This window comes from Aplidium turbinatum, chromosome 15, assembly GCF_918807975.1.
Source record: "Aplidium turbinatum chromosome 15, kaAplTurb1.1, whole genome shotgun sequence".
Taxonomy (NCBI): Eukaryota; Metazoa; Chordata; class Ascidiacea; order Aplousobranchia; family Polyclinidae; genus Aplidium; species Aplidium turbinatum.
Window position 1 is genome coordinate 16697427 of NC_137486.1, and position 18494 is coordinate 16715920.

At 40.7% G+C, this 18494-nt stretch overlaps 2 protein-coding genes across 2 annotated transcripts; both read right to left on the bottom strand.

Moving 5' to 3' along the window:
• Nucleotides 1-664: 664 nt before the first annotated feature.
• Nucleotides 665-6825, bottom strand: LOC145784009 (uncharacterized). Its single transcript, XM_082595766.1, has one exon. It carries the CDS (start codon nucleotides 6823-6825, stop codon nucleotides 1141-1143), a length of 5685 nt encoding a protein of 1894 aa, XP_082451892.1. The 3' UTR covers nucleotides 665-1140.
• A 208-nt stretch (nucleotides 6826-7033) lies between these two features.
• LOC145784578 (uncharacterized) lies at nucleotides 7034-11636 on the bottom strand. The gene is made up of 3 exons (XM_082596426.1): nucleotides 11412-11636; nucleotides 8794-8918; nucleotides 7034-8654 (listed from the first exon to the last, which is right to left on the bottom strand). The coding sequence occupies exons 1-3, from the start codon at nucleotides 11558-11560 to the stop codon at nucleotides 8455-8457; spliced, it is 474 nt and encodes a 157-aa protein (XP_082452552.1). The 5' UTR covers nucleotides 11561-11636; the 3' UTR covers nucleotides 7034-8454.
• Between the last annotated feature and the right edge of the window lie 6858 nt (nucleotides 11637-18494).

Here is an 18494-nt window from a genome sequence, read left to right on the forward strand (position 1 = left end):
AACCCAGTTTTATTCCTTATCTGGCTTATTCATTTTTATAATACCTTTCCAAGCGGACAAATCCGGTTCGATTCCTTAGTTGGCTTTAAATTGTGAAGAACATTTCTTGCTCACTCGACAATGCTGATTCTTTCTTCTCTAACAAATGTAAATTACTTTTCCAAGTCGACGGATCCGGTTCGGTTATCTTGATAACAAACAGTTAATAACCTATGCTTCCAAGTCGATAATCCCGATTCCATTGGAAATTTTGTCTTACAAATCGCAATTAAATTTTCTAAACCAATGGGTTCGGTGCCAATCTCGGCTTATACTGTATTAAAATCGTTACTAATGAAAAATTCTAACTTTTAAACTGGGCATTTGTAGCATATCAATTTTACTTCGAAGAAACTATAATGCTCATTGTATGATTTTTTTCTGATCCACTCCCGTGAGGTTCCGAAAACTGCAACTGCCTCTAACTCTCAAAAAGTCGTTTGTGGCAATGACAGTCGAACTGCAACAGCTTACTTTTGCATTCTCTGTTTTTCTTCTATCTACAGATATGCGCCTCACTGTGGCTGACGTCAGATGCTTTGACAGCGTCAGCAGTTTACCAGCCTGTCAGTATAGGTTTTTAATGCGACAGCCTCCTCTGGACTCCAATGTACAACCACGCCAATTGAAATTGTTGTGTATATTGATTGATGTCAAGGTGAAGACTGACGTTGGCGAAACCAAGACCCAAAGAGAAAACTGAAATTCTTCCAAACGAACAATCAATTCAAGTACAGATTTCCTTGTGGCAGTTCCGATCGACTTAATAAGGACAACATACAACTATTCATTTTCACTAATGACCATTTAAACTTAGTTCTAAGCTTTCTTTTAAGTGATTTCAAACTGGCCACATTTTAGAAAGATAAGAAAAACAGGGTTGCCGGATAAAAACACAAACATTAAAAAATACGCAAGGAGCGGAGGATCACGCAGCCGTAACATCGCCCCCCAAAAAACAGCTTTATCACCATAAAGGTTTTTTTTACAGATTTCACAAGTTAAACGTCGACTGGGGCAGTTTACAATAAATGAATAATGAGATAGGCCTATTGCAATTGTTTCTCTTCGCGCACGTTGCTCCTTCTGTCATCCTCGAACTTAGTCCTCATCCGTGGGTAGAAGTAGAATCACCTTGTGGACGGGCCTACTTAAAAACGAAACAGTTTTAGTCGGTCTACCGCGATTGTCAAGATGTGCATTAGCCATGCGTAGTTTGACTTTGCGTACTAGTCCATCATCGCTAGGAATAACCGAGTCAATTCTGGCAAGCGGCCAGTGATTGCGTGGAGCGGCGTCGTCAGAGACAATCACGATGTCGCCAGTCTGTAGATTGCGTCGTCTGGAACACCATTTCCTTTTGGACTGCAAATTGTGAATAAATTCTTTCCTCCAACGAAACCAAAACTCATTGGCAAGATGTTGGACTCTCTTCCATCTCTTTCTTGCATAAAGGTCAGCCCTCTGAAATATTCCTGGGGGAGGAAGTAGTATCTTAGGTTTCATTGTTAACAGATGATTAGGAGTAAGTGGGGCAGGACATTCTGGGTCGCATAGCTGATCGGTTGAAAGGGGTCTGGAGTTAACAATGTTTTCAACTTTTGTCATCAAGGTCCGAAATAACTCGTCATCTAGTTGACTGCCACACGTTTTAAGCATCGGGTCAAGAGCACTTCGAATGGTGCGGATCTGTCGTTCGACCGCTCCATTCATGTGACTGGAGTGAGGTACATTAAATTTATTTGTGATTAAGTCACAGTGATGTTGTAAGAGAAAGTTACCAATGTGTTTTTCGTCCATTTCACGTTTAGCTTGCATTAAATCATTATTGGCGCCAATCAGGTTAGAACCACAGTCTGATCGTAGTTGACATATTGGGCCTCGTCGTGCAAGAAACCTTCTAAGGGCGTTAATAAACGAGCTCGTATCCATTGTGTTGGCGGTCTCTAAGTGGACAGCTCGGCTCGACATGCAGGTAAATACCACACCATACCTTTTCAAGATCGATCGCTTTTCTCGGAGATGGTATGGACCAAAGAAGTCAACGCCGGAAAACGTAAAAGGGGGCTCCTCACTCAATCGCTCACTGGGAAGATCAGCCATTTTTTGTGTTTGAAGAGCACCTCTCCAACGCTTACAAACTACGCAATTGCTGATGTGGTAACCTACTGCAGAAGATCCACCAATTATCCAGAAACCACTCTGTCGCAAATGATTGTGGGTGATTCCGCGACCCATGTGGCTGACTTCCTTGTGACAATGGTCAATTATCAGATGCGCTACATGAGTTTTTCTTGGAATAACCGCCGGGTGTTTGGCAAGGTCAGAAATGGAAGCATTTCTAATTCGACCACCGACTCGCAAGATACCATTTTCATCTAAAAAGGGATCTAATTTGTAAAGACTGCTAGTCCTTTTCACAGTTGTACGTGTCAGATGAGAATGACCTTCCTGTTGGAAACTGGAGAGAAATGATACTTCTTCACTAAAATGTTCCTGTTGCAAGCCTTTGATTATCTCTATCTCTGCGGTTCTCAAGCAGTTTGCAGATACTGCTTCAGCGAATACAGAAGTGTTTTTCCTAATTTTGTGTAGTAGCTTAGCCTTAAGAAGCAGACAGTTTGCTACCGCCCTTTTGGCGCTCAGCCAAGAAGAAAATCGGTCCAAACGAGATGTTTCAAATTGATTGGTTGGTTTTGAACGTTCGTTGACAGCCAGTGTTGTTCGGACAGTAGCCTTGCGCATTTCCTTTTGCATTTCGCTTGCGGTTGCTTCGTCCAACGTGGACCTTGCAGTAGCAGAATGGTCAGAATCACCCCATAGAAATTCTGGGCCTTGAAGCCACATAGATCCTTTTAAAAAGCGTTGTGTATTCATGCCTCTGCTAGCTTCATCGCTTGGATTGGCCTTGAATTCTACATGGTACCAGGAGTCAGGACTGCAAAGATCTCGAATCTGTTGCACTCGGTTGGCCACATAAACATGGAATCTTTTGGCTTCGTTGTTTATGTAACCAAGTACAATTTTGCTGTCAGTCCAAAAATGTTCTACCACATCTGAATACCCCATCTCTTCTCTAACATATTTACTCATTCTAGCTGACAACAAGGCGGCAGTGAGCTCTAGCCGAGGGATGGTAAATTGTTTTAGTGGAGCTACTCTAGCTTTACCAATAAGAAAGGAGCAATGAACTTGATCAGCACTGTTTTTAAGCCGAATATATGAGCATTGGCCATAACCGTGCTCACAGGCGTCTGAAAAGTGATGGAGCTCTACCTTTTGAACTGTTCCAAAACCTTCAGGCTGGATGCATCTCTGAACTTCAAGGGTGCTTAAGGCACAAATCTCAGATCTCCATTTACGCCATCTGGAAGCTAACGTTTCAGGAATAGGGTCATCCCATTTTGCACCCTCTCGACATAGTTGTTGCAAGATCTTCTTTCCCTCCAGAACCACAGGGGCAACGAACCCAATAGGATCAAAAATGGAACTAACAGTAGACAGTATCCCTCTTCTGGTGAAAGGAAGGTCTTTTAGTATAATTCTAAACTGAAATGAATCATTTTCAACGCACCATAAAATTCCCAGTGCATGCTCAAGAGGAAGAGGATCCTTGTTAAGATCTAATGCTTTCACACCATCAGCTCTTTTTTCTTCTGGTATTGCATCAAGAACGGATCTATCATTTGACAAGCATTTGTGAAGTTTTAAGCCAGCCCTTTCACAAAGAGCTATGCTTCCTGTTATAAGAGAAACAGCCTCATCAGCGGAAGGGACTGAAGTCAAGCCATCGTCAACATAAAAGTCGTGTTTTATGAAGTCAGAAACATCCTTACCAAATTCCGCTTCCCCATCTTCAGCTGCTTGTTTCAAACCGAAATTCGCACAACCTGGTGAGCTGGTAGCCCCGAATAGATGGACTTTCATTCTGAAGACTTGCAAAGGCTTGCTGGTATTTCCATCCTCCCACCACAGAAACCTCAAGAGATCTCTGTGCTTCTCTGAAACATAGAACTGATGAAACATAGATTTGATATCGGTCATTAAGGCAATCCTTTCTTTTCGAAATCTGCAAAGGACACCCACTAGTTTGTTTGTTAGGTTGGGACCTTGCAACAAGTGGTCATTGAGAGACACACCTTGAAATTCTGCTGAACAATCAAATACCACACGAATTTTTCCAGGCTTCTTTGGGTGGTATACTCCAGTATGAGGGATGTAATTAATTTTGCCAGTCTTCTCTGCACCATGATCATCATCCACCACCTTTTCTGCACATGTGGAAACAACGTCTTTCATAAAGGTTACATAGTCCGATTCGAATCTGGGGTTTCTGTCAAACCTCCTTTTAAGCTGATTAATTCTCTTTAGAGCTAGAGCTTTATTATCAGGCAACATGACTTGTTCAGATTTTACTGGTAAGGGCATGACATAATGGCCATCTTCTTGTTGTGTGATGTCATGAGAGAGAATGTTGAGAAATGTTCTGTCATGTACAGACATAGTACCGTCTAGGTTGTGATCAATAAAATCAGACTCCATTACCTTTCGAATTTGAGAAGGATTGATTACTTCTTTGGCATTGGTGGGATAAACAAATGTGCTGGGTATGCTTTTAAGCTTTGCATTTTGCTGATGTTCCAAATTCTCGACATTGACACGATGAGCGACTGATACACTGTTCCTAGTGGAATGGCACACTACTCCAACAATTCCCCAGCCAAGCAACGAACGTTGGCCATAAGGTTGGTCGTCTTCGCCAGACAAAATCTTTCTTGGTTTAACAGCCTGCGGAACGTTGTTACCAATTAGTAGACTGACTGGAACTTGTGGCAAGTATGGTGCTATTTTCTCGGCAATAGGCTGTAGATGGTTCACCTTTCTAGCTACTTCGGGTTTGGGAATCTGGGATCGACTGGCTGGGATGTTATCTCTTGTAAAAACAGCAGGCAAGTTGATTTTAGTGGTGCGGTCAAAACTAACGACTTCTAAGTCATTTAACTTTCTTGTTGAAATTGTGGCATTACTTTTGTAAACAGTGGACAGGGTCAAGTTGGTCTCACACCCAGCCAAGCCTAATTGCACTCGCAGCTCATTAGAAATGAAGCAACTATTGGACTGATCATCGAGAATTGCGTAGCATAGAATTTCTTTAGATGGATTATGCTTGCTACGAACCCACAATGGAACAATCATGGAGTTGTCACATCCTTGGACTTCATTTTCGCTCTTGCAAACTTCTACGCACCTGGAATGCAACTGTCCACTTGTTGTTGCCTGATTATCTGGTGACCTTTCGAAATGAAGTCCAGTGAGATGACGTCTCCGGCAAATTTGACACACTGCTCTGTGCAAACATTGTTGAGCCCGGTGGTCACTACAGCACCCGCAAGCAAAGCAAAGTCGATTGTCCTTCAAAAATTGAAGCCGCTGATCACGCAATATCTCCAAGAATTTAGAACAATCATTGATGACGTGTCTTCCTTGGCAATATGTACAGTACTGTCCCACACGGTTATAATTTCTTTCTTCAGTAGTAGTGGCAAATGTTCTTGCTGGTTTGGGGTCTTTAATGGCATTTTTAAATGACAGCACTTCAGTATTTAGCCCTGTCAGTTCAGGAATATTAACTTCTTCTGATCCAACTTCGACAAACTTTACTAATTCTTCAAAGGGTGGGTACTGGCCTGCAGTTCTTTTGTAATAGAAAACCCTTTCCCGCCATTTATTTTGCATGTAAACTGGAAGCTTTTGAATGATTTTGGTGGACTCTTGTGGGAAGTCCAGAATTTGAAGACCATTAACAGACTGTTTTACTTCAGCAACCTGTATCAGAAAGTCTGACAGGTGCTGAAGCTCCGCCGTCTGTCGAGGACTGATCCTTGGCCACGAGGAAAGCTTGTGAAGAAACGCCTGACCAATCGCGCTTGGATTGCCATACCTTTCTTTCAGGCGATTTCTTGCAATAAAGTACGCATTTTCGCTTTGGTGTAGAAGCAAACCGGTAATGAGCTCCTTTGCATCCTTATCCAAATATTGACCAAGGAGATTCAGCTTGTGTTTAGGACAATGGACCCTATCTCCTATTAGGGCATCAAAGGCAGTTTCCCAAGCTGGAAATTCAATGATGTTGCCCTTGAACACATCAATCTTGATGTCAGGGATGCGGTAACTTGCAGTTGCCCTTTCAGCATATAAGGGAGCTCTATTGTTGTATTCTCTTTCCATGTGCAGATTTTCCATAGACGACATGATCCGATGTTGCTGCTCGTGTTCTGATTCTACAGGAATATTGTGCAGCATTGAATTTAAACTTGATTCATGTGGACCACGGTTTATTGCCGTGGATCTAGCTTCTTCTTTTGGAATTTTCAAGGTTACATGTCCATTATTGTTTCCTTCAGGAATGGGATGGGATTTTGTGGATGGGTTCTTGGGACCTACAGGTTGCTTTGATTTTCTTGAGGCACCAGAGACAAGAGACATTGAGTCACTGGAACTAAACTCGATTGCAAGTCTTTGAAGCGCTTCTTCAACACTCTTGTTGGCTTGATCGGCAAGCTTCTCACAATTTTCAAACTCTTCTTTGAATTTTCCTTCTTCATCCAGATTGCTTTCCTTTGCGCTTACAAAGGACTCTTCTAAGGCATCCAATGACGAATACAATTTCCCAACAGCACATCGAATCTCTGCACTGTCACTGGATGTAACTTTTAACCTATTAATAGTTTTTAAACATTTCTTGAATTCGTTTAAGAGTGAACCGAACTGCTCATGTTTGGCCATCATGTAGAGCTAATGTTGAAATACCAAGTTGAATAAACAATAAACAAGTTAGGGTCAGCTAGGTTTAGGCTGCTTATAAATAAACAGCGTCAGTTATTGTGGCTGACGTCAGATGCTTTGACAGCGTCAGCAGTTTACCAGCCTGTCAGTATAGGTTTTTAATGCGACAGCCTCCTCTGGACTCCAATGTATTGTACAACCACGCCAATTGAAATTGTTGTGTATATTGATTGATGTCAAGGTGAAGACTGACGTTGGCGAAACCAAGACCCAAAGAGAAAACTGAAATTCTTCCAAACGAACAATCAATTCAAGTACAGATTTCCTTGTGGCAGTTCCGATCGACTTAATAAGGACAACATACAACTATTCATTTTCACTAATGACCATTTAAACTTAGTTCTAAGCTTTCTTTTAAGTGATTTCAAACTGGCCACATTTTAGAAAGATAAGAAAAACAGGGTTGCCGGATAAAAACACAAACATTAAAAAATACGCAAGGAGCGGAGGATCACGCAGCCGTAACACTCACAACTCACCTTATTCATTTGGATACCAGCGTGTACTTTACAGTAGCTAGTATTTTCTTTATCGATTCAGACATGTTGATGACAAAAAAATAAAATGACAACGAACATAAATTCCACACGATAGGGGATGATTAAATCGCAAAGGTAAGAAATGGAAGTTATAGCGCAAAAAACTTGACAAACCCTTAGATCTACATGCAATTCGTGGTTGAAGATAACTTGACTTTCAGCAAGATACCAGATGAGTTTAGACATCCCCGCTTTCAGGCTCTAGGTCTTGACATAGCCTACGGTCAATCTCTCTCAAGGCAACGATGGTCAAGATACGTAGTTATGAAATAACTCACGAACTGCAACAGCATATCCCACACAGCAAAATCCGTCACTTTTACATTAATTCAACTTTTGCAGACGTTAAATCAATGTAAAAATAACGGAATTTACTGGCTGGGCAGCCGCACTGCAAGCTATGCTTGCAGACATCAGTAATCAGAAAACAATATTAACCAGCGTTGCAAACATGGAGACCTCCGGTGTGCTGTATACAGATTGCGGTAACAAACAAACTTCCAATGAGAATGTTGAAACCATCATGGTATGCTTGCAATAAAAGAAATCCAATGAAACAATGTTTAAAAAAAAACTAGCTCTAAAGCACTTAACTACGAACGACAAAACGAAGTTTTTTGATTCTGTTGTATCTAGAGTTTGAAAAGTAAACAAAAAGGCAAGCAAGCCAATCTTTGTGGATGGCAAGCAGGGATAGCAAACTAATTTTTGAAGTTTATTTCCAAGCATGTCGGTCTTCCCAAAACACACCCACACCAAAAAATTTTTCAAGGGATTAATAGAGCTTTCATCACATGACGTAATGATTTCTTGTATGACATTGTGAAAACGTGCATTATATAACTGATTTAACAGAACTCCAAAGTTTAAAGTCAGCTTTGGAAGAGCTTCGACAATCACCAAGTCGAATATTCTTGGTACGACTTCATAATCTATAAATTTCTATTAAACCGAAATAGGTTTCAAAGTTGTTACAATTGCACTTCATATTTTAGAAAGGCATTTTACAGTCCGACCGCAATACACAAGATCACGTGTGAGGCTGCAGATGAGTGCTGACGTCATCTTGTACTGCGTTCGTTGCAGGTGGCGAAAACGATTCAATGCTTGTTTTCTTGCCAATAGTTTTCTCGATGGCTTGGTCCCATGCGCTGTCTGATAATCCTTTCGCCCATTCGGGTACTGCAGCGTCGTCTATCTTGATATTTTTCATCGTTAGACGAACTAGATCTGAACAGGAAATAAATAGTGGTAATTGGTAAAAGAACCATTCTCTGAAAATGCTGTGTATCATGAAACAAGCCGGAGACTGATAGATGCTTATAAGTTATAAGCATGTATATTACTACAGTAGTTACTAATATATTACCAAGGTCAACCTCAAGAGTTCGATTGCTAAGTTCTCCATCAATAGATGAGGAGGAAGTTGGATTTTCATCATCCTCTTCATCAGAAGAAACATCAAGTTCCTCAGAAGCGGGCAAAGGCTGATACCTTCAATTAATAAAATATCAATATAATTGATAAACACATTGATAACAAAATCTTTACAACTTTGGTATATTCTGGAGGGAGCTACTACAACATTACACTGGCAGGGTTCAAGCCAAAGAATCTTTTAATCAACTCATACTTGGACAAAAAGTTACTAGTATACCCTCTGCCGCACCTCTGGATGACTATCATCACTTGCTTTCACTCCACAATTAAACATCTTATGTTTTCTGTATTGCATCGGTGGGACTCTAGGAAATGTTGAATCGGCCTGATGATATTTGTCCATGCCACCTAGTCCTGAGGATCGATGGCAATGAGATTTGCTGATTGCAAATCCTCCCAGATACTGTTGAGGCAATGCTTCTTATGACATGCTCTAGAGCAGGGGTTCTTAACCAGGGGTGCACTCACCACTAAGGGGTGCGAGACCTGTTCCTAGGCGGTGCAGGGATGCTGAATTATTAAGGTTTGTTATAATACGACGTAAGAAGCAAAGTTGTTTTTACAAGGTTTCAACAAAATTTTGAACTGTAGGCAACTATTACTTTTCAGCCAATCCCAGGAAGGGGTGCAAGAACTCGTTGGTCATTTCAAGGTGGTGCCGACAAGGCAAAAGGTTAAGAACCACTGCTCTGGAGTGATTCCCATGGATGTTGCAGAACTGAATTTTCTTGTTCAGTCATATGCATTCTTCCATGCGTTGCATGTGTTCATGCCAATGCCACGTTTCCATCTCACATTGCTGCCAGTCCTTTCCTGTCTTTTGCTATATATATGCCAGTCTTTTATTATATGTTGCATTTGCATACTTAATAATTTTTTTTCTCATGCTGGAAAGGCAAATAAACAATCTCGCTCTCACATCTTCAAATCCACGATGGATGCCAAGCCCGGATCTCAGTTCCTTGATTAGCACCCAGTTAAAAAGGCACTTATAACAGTTCTGTCATACCATGACTATATCATTGTGATATAGTTCTTCGACAGTGATGGGGAAGGTCTCATGTGCATACAGTAGAACATTCCTCACTTACACATTGTACATGTAACCAGGTTCGTAGCCAGACCGCAGAGCAAGGGGGGCCAACTTTTTTTTAGGGGGGGGCCGAAAAATTTGAAATGATTTTGGCATTTTAACCTCTTAAATACCGGTATCCACAAAAATTGCAATATATCAGGTTAGTGTTAAGGCCAACACGGGGTCTCTTATTTTATCTGCTAGTTAAATCACAGCAATCATATTACAATCATGAGCATAACACAGCAACCCAGTGGCGGGGGGTCTGGGGGGCCTCCCCCAGAAAATTTTGAACAATTACTTTGAATTTGGTGCATTCTGAGAGCATTTTCAACAAAAATTTGGGTATGAATATTACTGTAAAATGGTGCTGTCCGGTGGCATAGCAAAAGAATAAGATCATGTTTTCTTGGGCCTTTTCGGTAATAAAGCTAAGTCTCTGTGTTTTCTTGTTGCTAATTCTTGGCTGAGATATTTGAATATTTGGTATTGGCAAAACTTGCTCTTTTAGTGCAGTTTCGTTTAAAATTAGGCAAACTTTGTTTTACAGACATAGAGACTGAAAGCATCATTTTCAATATTGTGATGTCACACGCGTGCCAAAGGGGGGGGCGTTGTAACCCCCAAACCCCCCTTGGCAACGCCACTGCGTGAACTAGTCTATTGCAATTGCAGTCGCGGATGTTTGGATGCAAACCGTCTCACAAACAAGTCTAAATCGATAGATTTCGATACAGAATGTTCAAAGGCCATAAGCACCAAGTTTGCCTGTCTTGGTTGTAACATGCTCCGTCTAGTGGAAGTGTCAACCCTTGTTAACACTGACAATCCACACCCACAAACGGCAGTACTAGACCCAAATGTAGCAATATCTGCTAATCATTATAATTTATAATAATCATTATAATGTTAGCTGTTGCTCGAGAATGTTGGGATTTTGCCAGGGGGGGCAAAATTTTTTCAGGGGGGCGAGGCCCCCCTGGCCCCCGGCTGGCTACGAGCCTGCATGTAACTTCAACTACCAACAGGAATATTCATGTTTATAAGGATATGGATAAGCTCCTGAAAATTATTTCAAGCCAACTGCACTCGCACAATAGTAATATTCATACAGCTCCCAATCGGCAATTATGTCACAAGATAGCAAAATGTAGGTACAATTTTAACAGCAGTGGTAATAACGTTAAGAGCGTGGATTGTTATATAAAGTAGGGAGTAGCTGTTATTACCATAAAATCTCAACTCAAGCACATATATAGTTTTGCAATGGAGTTTGCACAATGTGCATGCCAATGGTCGTTTGTTTAGTACTGGCAACGTTTGAAACCTGTACCGTTCGCAACCTGTACCTAACTATAACCACTGTTTAGAAAGTTTTACAATTGCACAAATTATTATCATTGTACAAAGTTTCTTCAAAAGGTCTGAAAAGTATTGTGTTAAAACACAGATTTATTAACAAAGCTCATTACCCATTCATTTCTGGTCCTTCAAGAGCACTTTCTTGATCATATTCTTCTTCACTGCTAATTACAATTACTTGCTGAATAGGTTCAAGATTCTCTTCACAATTTGACTTGTTTGCATCAGGCTCTGGAACGTTTTTTCCTTTTGAAGGCATTATTTCAAAAAATTGATAAACATACACTTCAAGCAAAAACAGAAGATGTCTCAATGCAGCCACATAACAATCATTAATTTTGTGCTGCAACACAATATGTAAACACTTATAAAACAAAGGTCATTAAAAAAATTATATACACACACACAAATTAACAATGCCAAAACTACAATTAATACAGTTCAACATGAACTTGCAAGGTGACAAGTTAGGTCTTTCAATTAAGGAACTAAGTTTTGACCAGGGCTATCAAGTCAGACAAAAAATGACTGACTCCGACTCATTGGTTTACAACTGGCCGACTCCAAACATGCCAAAATCCTTGTTATATAACTCTCGTTAGTGCCGAAGGCTTAGTATAATGAGAACCTTATCTTCTCATCTCCCGATGCTTGAATCAAGTATGGGACCTGGGGTTTTTTTTTCGCTGAGACTTTTCGGTCATTTGTCCAAAATAACTTGAAAAAATTCGGTCATTTTTTATTTATTTTGGTCATTTTTAGTCATTTTTGGTCATATATAGTCAATTGACTAAAACAATGAAAACTATCAATACTACAAAAAAGTGCTCAATGCTAAGCATAAAAGCAAAGCAGAGCAAATTAAATCAAATATAGTTATTACTATCTGAAGCCTTTACAAATTGTTTCACCTAACGGATCATCAGAAGGTCTTATTCAAATAGATTCTATTTGAATAAGACCTTCTGATGATCCGTTAGGTGAAACAATTTGTAAAGGCTTCAGATAGTAATAACTATATTTGATTTAGTCAATTGACTACATATTTTTTCGGACATTTTGACCGAATTGACTATATTTTTTTCGGACAGTTTGCTAAAAAATCGGTCAATGACCGAAAAATGACCCAAAAAAAAAACCCAGTATGGGACTCACCTTTTTTTAATTACCAAAGCAAAATTTTGAAATAGGTTGTGTCTTGTTTGAAACCCCTGAGTAAAACTATGAAAGCAGTCAGTTTATCTTGAAGTTTACACTTTTTACGCTATCCCACACATGTTTGTCTGGACGCTTTCTACCTTGTAGCCTACAATTTTCATGCAGTGGCATTTCGTAATTCTTTTCAACATATAATGAAACCAAATTGCTGAGATCTCAAAATCAAAGATGATAAAAGAATTTTCCGTCAAAATGAAACAAAACATTGTTTTAAAAACGTTTCAACGTAACATTAAAGTTGCTCATGCTTGGACCTCTGAGGAAATGTCCAATCAAACGATGGAATCTGTCGCCTACGAAAACATAGGCTAGCTATCAGCAAAGAACAGGCCAGTTATTCAAACTGGCGGTTAGCCCGGGTCCACAATAGCCTACAGTTTTGCTTGCAGCAAACAATAACTGTCAAATTCATTGCCATCAGCTTTATAGTGAATAAACAAATGTTGTGCACAATTAATTTTTTTAGTTTCGTTTGAGCAGAGATTAGGTTTGAGAATAAAAGAAAACAGATCGCACTGCAAGACAAGACAAGACTAATTGAACTCAAAGAAAAAAATCATTACGTTTACCTGTTATTTCTTGATTTAGCAAAAGCGTTTGACACCGTTAACCACCAAATACTTCTAAAAAAGCTGGAGTGTTATGGCTTGAGAGGCTTGATGGGAGGCCTTATAAAATCTTACTTACATAACCGTAAACAATATGTTTCTGCTGATGGCTTCAAATCGAAGCATGAAAATATCACATGTGGTGTTCCTCAAGGATCTGTACTTGGACCATTGTTTTTTCTGCTTTACATAAATGATTTGCCTCTTATAACAACTTTCGATTCTCAGCTATTTGCTGATGACATTGTTTTATTTACTTCAGCAACATCTATTTTGCAATTGCAACAAAACACTGAAATTGAGATGCAGCGTATCTCTGATTGGTTCAATGCAAACAAATTATGCATCAACTACTCCAAGACGTTTTACATGCTACTTGAACGAAAAGGGGGATCAACTTCAAAACTAAATGTAGTCTTAAACGACACAAAAATTCAAAAAACAAACAACATCAAATATCTTGGCATATTTCTTGATGACAAACTAAGTTGGAATTATCACATTGAAGATCTATCTGGGAGATTGGCGAAAATATCTGGAATATTTTACAAAATTAGAAACTACACAAACAAACACAGCATGTTAACACTGTACTATGCTCTTGCACGCTCAATAATACAATATGGCATTTTATGTTGGGGTTCAAGCACACAAAAACTGTTCAAGAAAATTTCAACAATGCAAAATCGAATCATTTGTACAATAACCTTTAGCAACAGAAGAGCAAAACTTTCACTACTGTACCAAGATCTCGACATACTTCCTATCAGTAATTTGCATAAATTAGAAATTTCTAAATTTGTTTTTAAATTTAAAAATATGCTATTACCTGGCTACTTTGAACCTTACTTTCAGGAAATTACTAAAGTGCATTGCCATGGCACGAGAGCTTCTCAAAAAAATAACTTTCATTTACGTAGTGTCAGCTCAAGAAAAGGTCAAGGCAGTTTGAAGTTCTTAGGCCCAAAAATATGGAATGATTTACCTTCAGAAATAGTCGGGGCTACGAGTATTAAAACTTTCACGAAAAAACTTAAAATTCATTATATGAATAAACTTGATCTGTGACTGTTTTTATTGTCACAACATTGACGACTGTTTCGCAAATTGTTCTGGTTTGAACATTGTTGGTAACCTACTACGTAGGCCTACTACTCACGAACTGGTGCTACGTAGGCCTACTGCTTATCAACGGCTGTCATCTTATTAACTGTACTCAAGTCGGCTTATGAAATGACTGATTTTATTAAAGTATTAAGATGTAAACTATGATTAGGCCTACTTTTAGTGTTTTTGCTTTGTCCTTTATGCTAGCAGTTAACAGTTGTTGTTTTTGCATAGGTGTTTTTTTTTCCTCATACTACTTTTGTAGGGCATGATATTTTTGATGTTTGAATAAAACCACAGGAATTCACCTTTTTGTTTTCATTTTCACGGAACTAAAGCTTATCTTGTTTTCAACGTAATGCCGATGCTTTACATTTGTCACATTAAAAACACGGGAAGCAGCTGACTCGATGACTAATATAGTCTTTCGCTGCTTCCTGTCTGTTGTTGAATATATATATATATGTTTGTACCGTATACTATTTTTCGCAACAGACAAAATAAAAGGTTTCTCTCTCTCTCTCTGCGTTGCTGACTTTCGCTAAATAAAATGGCAATCTTCAAGTTTTCATCTGTGTTTCCAAACAAGTATTTTTTTAAAATTTTCTACAGAACATTTGCTAACTGTCTTTTGTAGCTGACTGTACCAGCAGGGCAGCAGCACTACAAAACTTTCAGCAATTTTTAAAACAGCCGCAACGCGGTACCAACTACCGCCCTTCTAGTGTTGGGAGAATAAGGCAATCGCTGCAAGCCTTCGTATTCCCCTCGTTTAATATCCCTGGGTCAATCTTGATGATTGAGCTTATGTGAGTGGTTCGAAGTCTCTACAAACGGGTTAAGGTGTTGTTGTATTTCCAGACGTTTAATATAAAATAAACAATAATAATTGTAGCGATAGCCAACCAAGTGAGAAAACCATTTACCTCTTGTTACTTACTGATTCAGTGTATAAAATCAACGCAATATATAGTAAGAAAGAAACGCAAAACAATCAACTGAGGAACGTGGTACAGAACGCTCAATTGATTACACGCGCAGTGCGGTGGTAATCAATTCCAACGTCTGTACCAGAAAACGCTGAACGGTGATTATGTAGTGACGCTGGTCACGAGTTACATATATTCAACGTAAATAAAATGACGACTATAACACCTCCCCGATAATTTTTATACACAAAGAAAAATATGAACAATTGACACCGAATTAAACAATAAAACTCAAAGTCCGAAACGGGCCGGAGGTCTGCGGCGACGGCTCGACCTTCGTGGGTTGTGTGGCCCGAATTCCGGTACAGTCGGTGTGTCGTCCGAATCCGTTCGAGCTGAGGTGGAGACAGGGGAGGAGTCGACTGTTGGTGCAGGAGTTTCTCCCGGCTCCTGGTCCTCCGATGATGCATAGCGAGGTTGCAGTTGGTCCATATGGCGCCTCCACGTCGGACCATGTGGCAGCAGACGTACCAGGAAGATTCGGCTACCCTGTCGCTTAATCACCTCGGCTGGAACCCAACGAGGATCCTGGCTCCGTCGTGGTGTGAATGATAGCGCGTAACAGGGATCTCCCGGTTTGAAATGCCGTTTTGTACCTTCGGAGGCGTCCGTGTTGTGAGGTTTTTGTCGGGGTACCACTTGAGACGATGTGGGGAGAAGCGTGTCGATCTTGGTTCGAATCTGACGATTGTTGAGTAATTGGCTTGGAGAGTAGCCACTCGGAGTTGGCGTGCGTCGATATTGCTGTAGGAATTCCAAGACTGCTTGTTTCGGGGGCAGGGAAGATTTGCGAAGTGCTTGCTTGAACGTACGTACGAGGCGCTCCGCCGCTCCGCCGCTCCATTGGTTTCTGGATGGTAAGGGGCACCCGTGATGTGTACCATACCCCTCTCCTTACAGAAAGTTTGGAATTCTGTGGATTTAAAAGTAGTAGCATTATCGGTAACTACAGTATGGGGATAGCCGAAATGAGCAAAATCTTCTTCTAGCAGGTTGATAGTAGCTGTTGAAGATAAGGAAGTAGTAGCATGAATACAAGGGTATTTAGAAAAAGCATCAATGCTGAGTAACCAATGGTAACCCATGAATTCTACCGCATGATCTATGTGTAAGCGACTCCACGGTGCTTCTGGAACCGTCCATGATTGGACCTGGGTTTTAGATTGCGGTTGATATTCGCCACAGGTACTGCACTTGTGACAAAGTTCCGCGATGTCTCGATCGATGTTTGGCCAGTAGACGGACGTTCTTGCCAACTGCTTCATTCTCTCAATGCCGAAATGTCCTTCATGAAGCAATTGAAGGACGGAAGGACGAAGTTTGGACGGGATGACCACTCTGGAACCGTAAAGTAGACATCCGTAACAAGTAGAAAGAGAGTCTGCGTACTTACGAAACGGTTCGACCGGGTCTTGTGGAGAAGACTTGGCCGGCCATCCTTCATGAATGAAACGCATTACCGTGGAAATGATAGGATCTTTAGAAGATTCTTTACGCAGTGAGGCGGCATTTGGGGTCTGGACCTGCAAATCCAAAGCATCGATAGCACAGACGATATCAATGTCATCCGCACTTTCCTCTTCATCGAAGACTTTATCCCCTCCTGCTGGTAAGCGACTCAAAGCATCAGCGTTTTGATGATCCTTTGTCTTCCTGTACTCAATAGTGTATGTAAATTGCGACAAAAAGAGTGCCCAACGAGCCAAACGATTTGCTGCCAAAGAAGGTGTCGATTTGGTCGGGCCAAAAAGACTAAGCAATGGTTTATGATCTGTGACCAAAATGAATGATCTACCAAAAAGATATTGATAGAATTTCTTTAGCGCAAAAATTATCGACAAAGCCTCTTTCTGAATTTGACTATAGTTTCTCTGAGAGGCTGTTAATACTTTTGAAACGTTTGCTATAGGCCGTTCTGTGCCATCTGGGTAACGGTGAAACAAAGTAGCACCAATGCCCACACTAGAAGCATCACATGCGATACCTACCGGAAGTGACGCATTGAAATGTGTAAGAACCTCATCAGTAGATAGATGATGCTTCAGCTGAGCAAAAGAGTTTTCCTCTTGTTTTCCCCATCTCCAAGGAATGTCCTTTTTCGTGAGATGGTATAGTGGTTCTGCTACAGTAGAAGCGTTCAACGGTAGAAACTTCGAGTAAAATTGTAAGGAACCTAAAAATGAACGAAGAGAAGATACGTCAGTGGGGGCAGACATCTCCAGTATGGCGTTTACCTTAGGACCTTTGGAGATGCCCTGCCTGGACAAAATGTGTCCGAGATACTCTACCTGAGGTTGTGCAAACTTACACTTGTCTTTCCTACACCTCAGGCCTTTTGAGTGAAGTCGATCGAGGAGCCGTCTAAGATTCTGGAGATGCTCCTCAGCAGTAGTGCCACTGACTAGAATGTCGTCTAGGTAGACTGCAACCCCTGGAAGGTCGGCTGTAAGGTCGTCCATGATCTTCTGAAAATAACCTGGAGCAGAAGATATGCCAAAAGGTAAAACATTTTGTAAAAGTACGCCACGGTGAGTGCTTAATGCGAGTCGTTTTCGACTGTCAGGACCAAGTCGAATCTGATTGTAGGCATCAGCCAAGTCTATCTTGCTGAAACCGTACCCACCACCCAACTTTTGCATTAAGTCTTCTGGTAAGGGTAACGGGTAACGATGGGTCTTCAGGGAAGGGTTCACCGTGACTGAATAATCGCCACAAATGCGTAACTTGGCCTTCGCTCCTGAAGAGTTTGAAGGCTTACGGACTGGAACAACCGGTGTGCCCCAATCGCAAAACTGAACTGGTGTCCATACACCACGTGCAATGCCCGAATCATAGGCTTGTGCTAAGTCCTCCTTTAGCGCGAAAGGTACAGGCCTAGGTTTGAGAAAAACAGGTTTAGCATCAGATTTAAAATCTATGTCTAGTTCATAATCTCGTAAGCACCCGAGTTCAGGCTTAAAAACATCTTTGAACTCGTCACATAAGAGGGAGCATGCCTTCTCCAGACTCTTATCAGGCTTGTCGCATGACTGGATGCTCTGTAAAGTAGAACAGTTAGACAGAAGGAATTTATCGATAGAAATTCCTAAAGACGAGATTGCATCACGACCTAGCAAGTTTAGTCCTTTGACTGTCGTGACTACAAAAGAAATATTATCTGACCTTCCCGTGGAAGGACAAGTTACCTGGGCCGTGAAAGAACCCGTGATTGGTACTAGATGCTTGGTAGCAGATTGGAACTGCGACACTGGTGCTTGCAATTGAGGTGCGC

Coding starts and splice junctions, on each gene's coding strand:
- LOC145784578 (XM_082596426.1), bottom strand. CDS start 11,560: ATGCCTTCAAAAGGAAAAAACGTTCCAGAGCCTGATGCAAACAAGTCA. Junction 8,919..11,411: donor GAAGGACCAGAAATGAATGG/GTAATGAGCTTT, acceptor TATTAATTGAAG/GTATCAGCCTTTGCCCGCTT. Junction 8,655..8,793: donor AACTCTTGAGGTTGACCTTG/GTAATATATTAG, acceptor TTTCCTGTTCAG/ATCTAGTTCGTCTAACGATG.
- LOC145784009 (XM_082595766.1), bottom strand. CDS start 6,825: ATGGCCAAACATGAGCAGTTCGGTTCACTCTTAAACGAATTCAAGAAA.